Genomic DNA, 10,198 nt, shown 5'->3' on the forward strand with positions numbered 1-10,198 from the left:
GCTGGGATAGAGAGTAGACTTGATTTGGTCCTCCAGAGACAAAAAGCCTTCTGTTCATAGCAAATAGTGAAAGCTCAGAAAATAACCTTATATAAAACCGAAAAAGTCACTTGGCCTACAGCCTTGATACATTTATTGACTAGAGACCTTGTCATCTGTGACCATAATAACAAACAGCAGAAGGTTCCATCCTCTTGTGGTTATGGTAACATGAATACTGCAGTGATGTTCACACATATCTTTGCAGTGTTCTGAACACATATGTCTTCCTGACTACAAATACTCCAGGCCCCAGGGGGTGGGAAGAAAAGTGACTTTCCAGAGGGGGTGAGTCATGAATGAAAAAGAGAACCCATGCATCCTGCCCTGAAGGAGTTAGGATTGCCCCAGCATGCAGAGCTTTGCACATAGGATAAAGATACATGAGAACAGTAGGGTTTTTTTAAGAGTCAAATGAATAACTACATTTGAAAAAAAAAGACATATATTTATAAAACTGGCCTATGACAATGGGATTCAGGATAATAGGGGCTCGTTGTGTCTCTATATTTTCAGGGATCAGCACATACAGGGGGCAGGACGAATATGGTTAAAGACACAGGATATAATCAGATTTCTCCTACTGGTGTTAGAAGTTGTTTGTGTAATTTGGCTGTTTGTTGGGAGCTCAAGTTAATTGAAACTCTTGGGGCAGGGTTAGGGGCTTTTGTTTCAGATCACCTGATGTCAATACTGTCAATGCATTAATCATCCTAATTAATAGTCATCCTTTGGTCTTAGATCTCATTCTCAGAGAAGACTGGGGGCATCTCCCTCAGACGTGGTTATTCAGTGAGCAGATGGTAAGAGGGCCTGTGTTTGTCCCTTCGTTTGGGAGGCAAGGGGAGAAGATGGGCCTGAGAGCCTCTTGAAAAGAGGCTGGAGGGAAGCTGTAGATGAGGGACTCATTTGCCACGTTGTAGAACGCTATATGTCCAGACTCATAGTCTAAGAAAACACCAACCTTATGCACTTGCTCTCTAACATGTTGACCTTTCAAAGGTGATGAGACCCAAAGACTATAATCATCTCCAATTTTTAAACCTATAAGTGAGAAGAGGTCCCCAGGTGGCTTGGGGAGATTCCCCTTTCTGCTCACTGAGTCCTTGCAGATGCCCACTTCCCACTCGGTCTTGTTGCCCACTTCCACCTCCCAGTAGTGTCTCCCGCAGGTGAAGATCTGAGCACCCAGCACGGTTGCAGATTGGTCAAATCTCTCTGGGTTGTCAGGTAACTGCTGTCGGATTCCTCCATGTTTCACACTTTTCAGATCCTCAGACAAGACGAGATAGGCATTGGCCGTGGCTGGATCTAGAGTTATATCTGCTGCAAGAGGGAAGAAGAATGAATCCTCATTTGCATTCTTGAAAGCCCTCTTACATATGTGGAATTCAAAATTAAGTCTTAATATCCAGCCCGATTGGTTTTTTCTGATTGCTGTGCCCACTCATCAAGAATCTGATTTAGGATAGGGCCCAGGAATCTAATTTTTAAGAAGCACCACTGTGATTCTAGCAGTCCACTTTTTTAAGATGTAATTTAGGTGAGTATGGTGGGGATTTTTGTTTTGTTTAGAACAGTACCTCTGAGCCCCTTCTTTTACTGTTTCACAAAACACAGTGAATTTCTAAAAGGAAACCAAAGGGAGTCATGTGGGGAGTGATAATGAATCTCTGATAATGGAATGGACAGGGTTCCGTCTACAAGAGAGTTTTAGAACTCAGAGTTATTTATCCACCTCATCATAACTTTTGTCATTTGCATTTGCTTTAGCCAAGGATGGTTATGGTTCTTCAGTTGGGTGGGAGAGAAATATAGTTATCACCTACTGAATTCCTACTAAGGTACCAGGCATTTTCTGTACCTTCTCTCATTTAAGCATGGCAAGTATGATTATTTTTTTCCATTTTTATAAAAGAAAACTGAGGTCATAAAGGTTAGGAAACTGGGCCAAGATTACAGAGTTACCGAGTGTTTGAATAGCATTCTCCAGTCAGCATTTTTCATTATGTCATGCATGCTTAAATGCAACCTCATGTGAGTTAGTGCAACCACCAGTGATCATTTGATGAAACACATTGTGAACCAGTAAGAGACCTCCTCTCCCAGCCTCCTGGGAGGAAGTCACAGAGGAGGACTCTGATTTTCACTGACTGTCCAGACAAGACTAGGCACCCCATCATACCATTTCATACTTCTATTTATAGGTCAGATCCCAACCATCACTAATTATTTGTGTGATTAATCTTGGGCTCCTCAATTTCACTGAGAGTCCTACAAAAGCAAAGTCAAGTCTGTCTTACTCATTTTAAGTATACTCAGAGCCGGATAACACAGTACCTACTGTAGCACATAGTAGGCACTTCTCAAATATCTGTTGCATCCGAAGTCCATTAGGCCTTCCTCTGAAGGTCAGATTTTCAACAAGATAAAAATTGAAAAATAATGTGACCTCTGGGTCTTAGCTAGCCTGAATATATGGAACATTCTAAAGAGATAGTTCTTTGAATGTTTCTTCACTGAAATGAAGCTTTTATCCTGACAAGAGCAGAGGTGGAAATGCAGAAACCCCTGAGGAGGCGTGCATGTGTGCCTATGCAAAGGCATGAGAGGAACAAAACAGAACAATGAAAACAAACAAAGAAGCAGGACTCAGACAGAAAACAAAACCAGATCAAACATCAGTCCAGTCTCAGAGCTTCTGTCTGCTCCAGCACAGAGATGGTCTATGGTCCCAGTTAACTCTGGAAACTCCTGAAGGTTTGACAAATCAGGCTGACTTACTGCTGAATTTTCTCAGCATCTGCCTCATTCCAGTGATGCGGCACAGAGTCAGCTCTGTGGTGGTGGCCTCTGGACACTGAAGCAAGAGAGGCTCACTCCTGCAAGAGGGCAGAGACAGTCACTCAGTCTTCTCTGCACAGACTGCATGACCTGTTCCAACTTGAGAATCCAGCTCATTTTGCCCCAGTGGCATGGCCACTAATCCCCACTCTGATAACCTGTTGCATCAGTACCACATCCCTGTGCCTTACACAACTGAACACAATAGAAACCTACCTTTCCAGTATTCCTCTCACATCCTAAGGGCATAAAAGAAAGAAGGTTAGTATTTGTGCACTTTGATCACTCACAAAGACTAAATCCATTTTGGATAGAATCCTTTGCAGATTTCACAGAATCCACTTCCCATGGCTCTAAAACACCTTGATTAGGAAAATATATGGTAGAAAAAGATCCCCATCTTCTTCTAGGGATGAGTTTTTGTGAATATGAAATGTTTTCTCACAATGACTAGAGATTTCTTTTTCTCATATTATCACCTTGAGAATCTGTTGCTAATAAAGAAACCAAACTATCAGCCTCATTATGCAATGCCTTCAGGAGTAAGAGATAAACAAAGGAAAGTAGCCCAGTGAGGGCTGTGTTGGACTGGGCTGTTGGGAAGGCACTAAATTAAGTAGCAGCATTCTGTGGAGTCAGTCCAGGGAAGAGACGCAAAGCTGGAGTTGGCTCACACGGCTGATGTTTAAGAAGGTCCCAGGGAATGCGATAGTAGCCTAGGAAGGCAGTAGCGCAAAGATGGGGAGGAATATGGGCTCAGGAGACAGAATACCTGTTTTCTTTCACCTGTTAGCTTTTTGATAGGCAAATTATCTAACTGCCCTAGGTCTGAATTATTAAATAATTGCTACTGTTAAGCCATTTTATACATAACAATCACCTATAGTATGTATCATAATAGTATTTAACTTTATCGGGTCTTTTTGAAGATGAAATTTAATGTGCTATGCACATAATAAATGCTCATTAAACTTAAAATATTTGGCAAAGCTGAGATCACAGCAAGGCAGACACAAGAAATTGGAGGCACCATCAGACTTGTTTCTGATAGGTATTCCTCTGTTTTTTTCTCCTCTTCTTCAAGACTTTATACAATATAGAATGTTCATTCTGTAGGAAAACTTTTTTTGGGAACAGAACTTAATTTTTCAGGTAAATAAAGACACATGTATTTTATATGACTTGAAATAATGTTAGGTGACTACATGGTTTTTTTCCATTAATTTCCCCAATATCCTTACCTCAAAAGATTCTATAATTGAATTCTTACACGCGGACTCTATCTGTTCGATCATTTTGCTTAGGCTTCTCATTTGCTGAGTCAGCGTGATTTCATTGTCCCGCAGTTTCTTCAGGTTGTCTCTTTCCTCCATTTCCAGTAGCTGGAGCTGCAGCTGCTCCTCCTCCTTCAGGAACTGGTGCATTTTTGCATATTCTGACCCAACAACCTGTTTACAAGTCTTTGTTTCTTCCTGCCATCACATACACACACACACACACACACACACACACACACACACACGCAAACAATATAATAAAATTAGTAACAGAAGTGCCTACTAGACTTTTAATATTTACAAAGTCCTAGACTTCTATTGTGACAATTCTTGAAACCTGACGCACAACACACACATTCTATTGACTAACTGGGCAGATAGTTTGATATTTTAGAAAGTGTGTGTGCCATAGCTATAGTAATAAAGGAAACCAAAATTTCTATTCCTAGGAGGCTATCATTCTGTTGGGAAGAAAACAGACAAACAAAAATATGATAGATGGTGATCAATACCATTTTTTTTTTAAAAAGCAAAATAAGGACAAAAATGAGGGAAAAAAGCATTCATTCATTTATTCAACAAATATTTTTTCAATGAAAGTAGGCAATGGGTCATATACTAGGAATAGAAATATACATCATAAATATTCCCATTTAAGAACTCTAGGTTTGTTGGGAGAATCAGATACATACTTATTTTTTAACTATCAAATTAAACATTTAGTTCTATGCTTTGCTAGACAGCTCAAATTCAAATCTATGGCCAACTCTGAGCATTTGTTCAGGCATACTGATCCAAATTACTATTTCTCATTTATTTCCTTTTCTCTTTACTTCTTTTTTATTTGCTCTTCCCCCCCCCCCCAAATTTTTGATACTCCTTTTTAAATCAATTTCCATCCTATGTTATATGTCTATATGTATAACTGGTATTTTCATGAATTACAATCAGAGCCAAAATAGAGGTAAATAGGTACATCAAGAAAGGGAAAAACAAGCTGGCCTGGGCATGGGGGAATTGAGCTGGGTCTTGAGATCCCCAGGTGGACAAGCAGAGGCATGCTGCCCAAAGCAAGGATACTGCATGTTGTAGCACTGGGCCTGGAAAAGTTTGTCATTTTTCCCCTGCTATTTCTCAACATATCCCTGTGTCTATAGAATAGAATCACATAGAAAATGCAAAAGTCAAACAGATACTGACCTTACACAGTATCACTCTCTCCTTCTCATGGGTTAATGTAATCTGAGTTTCCTTTTTCTTTTTACGCAAAATATTTAGGATTTCCTGGAGTTTCTCCTGCAATAGAAACAAATTCTTTGTGGCAAATGAGCAGAGCACCAAATCAGGTAGGGTCTTGAGGACCCAAAACAACAAGATGACTGGGAGTCTTTAACAAAGGGTGTAGTGGGACCCGCACCAAGTCTGTAGTCTGGTGCTTGGAGATGAGCACCCATGACTGACGCCGATAGAGAATATTATAGGGGTTAAGTTATGGGACCTGATTTGTGTTCTGAAATTTATGTTGAGCAACCAGTCTTACTTTGTGATGCTCTTCAGCCTCACTCGAGAGATTCACTCTGTTTATTCCATGACCTTGGGTTGAGAAATCGTCTGCGCCCTGCTCATGATCAGACAACACCTTAGTGGCTGCCAGCATTCTCTCATAGCCGCCTTGGTTGCCCTCACTCTGCAGCACCTGGGATCTGAGTTGCTTGCCAATGCCAGCCAGCCTCCCCAAACGCTCATTTGGCTGGAAATGCGGGATTTCCAAGGTCCTCCAGCACTCAGGACAAGACAAAGGAGTGTTATGTTCCTCCCAGCTTCTCAGGAGACACACCAGACAAAAGCTATGCCCACACTCGGTGGTCACTGGGCTGGTGAAATAGTCCAAGCAGATGAAACAAGTCAGTTCTTCCCTGAGGTTCTCCATCAAATCTGCTGTGGACATTTTCTCAAAGAAGGACATCAGAGCAAGATCATGCCTCTATTCTGGGATTAGAAAAATCCTCCTGGAGGGTCTATTGTTTTGAGTAACAAGTAGGTAATCAGTTGCTATGTTGTTATTACAAGAAATTCTTGCTCTCCTCTGTGACTGATTTCACCAATTGACACAAAGCCAATTATGACTTAATGTGGAACTTCTGTACACTGGGTTCATCATCAACCCCAAACTTTTAAGGAATCTCACTGTGCGAGCCACAAGCTGGATACTGACGATATTTGCCCCAACCGTTCTCACTTGAACAGTTGGTTATTGTACATAATTAGCACTATGAAACCATTGAAACACACTGGTTTTAGGCTGGAGGGTTGGGTAATTTGGTTTAAGCCAGTACAGAGATTTAAATTACAGTGATCTCTTATAGTATATGAATTGGAGTCTGGTCCAAATCTTTTGGAAAACTCTACTAATGGAATCTAGTTAAGAAACTGAAGGAAGAGAACTATAATGTATATTCTTTCTCTCATTGGGTCCTTTTCTTTGCTTGACCAAAGCCTACAAGCTTTTTGCTACTTTATCAGGTTCTGTGTCCTTTGATTTGATTTGATTCACCCCCCAAATGAAAACAATTCCATTGAAGTATTCCCTGACTTTAGATGCACAATGGATTGTTAGGGTTATATTTATTGCTCTGCCCTGTAGACCGTGAAACTCACCTCTCTGCCATCATAGCAGCAAAACAGCATTGTTGCTGGAAGTTGCCTCAAGGAGCCTTTACGTTACAGAGTGGATGGAAAAAATTATATTTTAGGGCAAATATAATTTTGCTCACTTATTTTCACTCTTTGAAAATGTTTAAACTAGGCCTTATTAAACCTCTCATCACTTCTTACTGGACAGAAATTCAATGTGCAGACATTATTTTTAGACCCATGAAAAAATAAATGTACAGTATGCAGATGTCATTGTGTACAATGACCATGAGATTAGCACCAAGTCCTATAAAGTTGCTGTGTCATATGCTCATAAGTCAGTTCTTGTTATGGCCTGTCCTCCACTCACCGTACGCCAGGAAGTGGAACCTTAAAAGCTCTTCTTCAGAGTCTGTCTAGTTCTGTACTCCCATCTATTTTATCATACCTTCTTTCTATTTTTTTTCCTATCAATCTCCAGCTTGGCAACCTTCCATGGTTCTCCATTACCTGTGTTATCCATGAATTCCTTTCTGACTTTCATGGTTCCAACGGATTCTTCTTTCCCACTCATCTCCTACAGGATGTTAAGTGTTTCCTTATCTTGAACTTTTGTCAAAAGAAGTTTTCTGGCTGGAAATGGTTCTTCCTCCACCTTTCTTCCTCCTAGTCAAAACTCATCTTTCTGAAGTTATTAATGTGTTAATCATGCATCCTTTTTGTATAGCATGTGTGAATTATTGGGGTGAGAATTTGCCAGAAAAAGGAAGCACCAGAGCAAAGAATTATACTAGTTTAAGTAGGAAGAGTGGTAACATCAGGTTGGGGACATGAAATCTCTACTGTTCAGATTGCTCCTAGGCCAGTAACTGGGGGCACAGCTTCAAAATATTCTTAGGAGTTAGTCTCAAATAAAGGTCTTGCAAAACAAAAAACAAACAAACAAAAAAAACACAAACAAGCAAACAAAAACTACAGTATTATGAATTGCCATCACTGGAAAAATAATTTATGAACTACCACCTACATTCAGTGTGTTATTCCCATACAAACTCAGGAGTCTTTAACATTGGCCAGAATCATTAGAATAAGCCCCACAATAGAGTTATAGTGCATCACAGAGCCTGTATTCCAATTTGGAATGGGGAGACTGGCATGTTCTAAGTTCAAGCCACACTGATCTGTTCCATCCCACTTCCCTCTTCCAAATTAACTCCTTTCATAAGCTCAATACAATAACCACATCTTACTCATCGATGACTAGAAGAATTCTTTGCACATAGCAAGGGCTCAACTCGTCTGTAAATAAGTTTTAAGTGAACAAGTAGGGGAACCAAGTTGTTATAGAATCACAGTCTTTTATCTAATTGGAAACCCAGAGGTCATATATGAAGAAACTGAGACAAATAAACTGAGTTGGTTCTCTGAATACTTACTACATGAGTCAGGTCAGGGCTAGGAAACTGGGTCTCCTACCTCCCTGAGTCATTCTCTTCTACAGACGCTACACTGCATCTCATTTGTGAGTGGGTGAAAACTTCCAGTTATGTCAATGAAATGAATGGTGCTCAAGTGCTTTGAGAAGGAAATTAGACAGTTGTCATTATGGCATGATTGTGGGACAAGTATCTGAAATTATTGGCTACATTCACTGTTGGGAGTGCAGACTTCTTTGCCTTCTCTGTGAACACACTGATTAGGCTTAATTCACAGATGAAGAAATTTATAGAGTGGGCCAGCCTTCCCAGAATACATTCTAACAACCGTCATGACACTACACTGCCAGACATGATTTCTGAGATCAACAACTCAAATAGCTCCTTCTCTGGCCTGTCTCCTCCTGAGGAGGTGACAGTAGGGATACCCCAAGAGGTCCACAATCACAACTATCACTGACATTACAATGAGGCTTGAAACACACAGAAAAGAAGAAACTTAAAGATATGGTGAGGGCTTATTCATTGTTGGAGGTAGTGGGGTAGATGGGGACTTATTTGGGAAAGATCTTGCTTGAAAGCCTGGTTTTAAAAATATGTCTTTCATTTCATATCAGTGTGGAAAAGATAGATTATCCAATAAATGGTTTAGGACAAGTTGGAGTAGCCATCTGGCAAAAAAAGTTGCATCTCTACCTAACAATTTACACCAATGTGTATTCCAGATGTATGTGTGTGTGTGTATTTTCCCCTCTCTAGTCATGAATTTCTACTCAGTATTTCTCTTTGTATTGCATTGCTTTTTTCACCTTATTTACTTATATTATTTTATTTTTGCATGTGTCATATTTTATATTACCTCACATCTACTTAACAAGTGAGAAGCATATTTGTTAAATATATGGTCAATTATTGCATCTAAAGGATGAAGCACATTATAAGAGGAGATAATTGGTAACATAGTAGAAATTTAAAGTGGATGACTTAGAGAAGGCTTTTTAAAGCGTGCTGTGGAGCTTAGACACCACTAAGGAAAGATTATGTTAAAAAGCTAAAAATTAAAGACTTTATACAGCAAAATAACAAAATAACCAAATAAATGTTTTTAAATGACAGTCTGGGAAAGAGAATTTGGAACACATGCATCAAATACCCAATCTTAAATTATGTAGAGGTCATAGATAAATATATATGTAAAAATAATAGCTCTTCTTGTGGGTACATAGCCATTAAAAAATAACATACCTGTTTATGTACACTGACATGACATGACATTTGTAATATAATGTTAAGGGGGAGATACATTTTTGCTCTCCCAAATAGTTTAAGTATAAACAAGAAAAATTAGGTTAATATGTATTTTTTGCCTACAAAAATGAGGGCATGCTATACAGGTTGATAGTGTATCTGTATACATAGAAGCATAGAAAAAGTATGGAATTTCATGGGTATGACACTGAAAGCACAGGCAACAAAGGCAAAAAATAGACAAGTGGGACTACATTAAACTTAAAAGCTTTTGTGCTACAAAGAGACAGCGTGAAAAAGGCAACCAATAGAATAGGAGAAAATATTTGCAAACTATTTATTAGATAATGAGTTAATTTCCAAAATATATAAGTAAATTTTACAACTCAATAACAGACAAACAAAGAAAAACCAAAAAAGAGAAAAGTGAAAGAATTAATAACCCAATTAAAATATGGGCTAAAGAAGTGAATAGACATTTCTCCAAAAACACATCAGACCAACAGGTATGTATGTAAAAAAGGTGCTCAAGGTCACTAATTATCAGGGAAATACAAATCAAAAGCACAATGAGATATCACTTCACAACTGTGCCCCGAGGCCTGGGGCCATGTCACCTCCACATTCACCAGATCGTGTACTTGTCCCATTTCTTCTCGGGGTCGTATGGCTCCCAGCGACTGGAGGGGAAGATGTGCTTGTTCTTCTGGTACCAGCTCC

At 39.5% G+C, this 10,198-nt stretch overlaps 1 protein-coding gene across 1 annotated transcript; it reads right to left on the minus strand.

The window, feature by feature from the left end:
* Nucleotides 1–813: 813 nt before the first annotated feature.
* On the minus strand, nucleotides 814–6,108 carry TRIML1 (tripartite motif family like 1). The gene is made up of 6 exons (XM_010995729.3): nucleotides 5,701–6,108; nucleotides 5,361–5,456; nucleotides 4,125–4,355; nucleotides 3,100–3,122; nucleotides 2,824–2,921; nucleotides 814–1,365 (listed from the first exon to the last, which is right to left on the minus strand). The coding sequence occupies exons 1-6, from the start codon at nucleotides 6,106–6,108 to the stop codon at nucleotides 815–817; spliced, it is 1,407 nt and encodes a 468-aa protein (XP_010994031.1). The 3' UTR covers nucleotide 814.
* Between the last annotated feature and the right edge of the window lie 4,090 nt (nucleotides 6,109–10,198).

The sequence above is a fragment of the Camelus dromedarius genome, chromosome 22 (genome assembly GCF_036321535.1).
Source record: "Camelus dromedarius isolate mCamDro1 chromosome 22, mCamDro1.pat, whole genome shotgun sequence".
NCBI lineage: Eukaryota > Metazoa > Chordata > Mammalia > Artiodactyla > Camelidae > Camelus > Camelus dromedarius.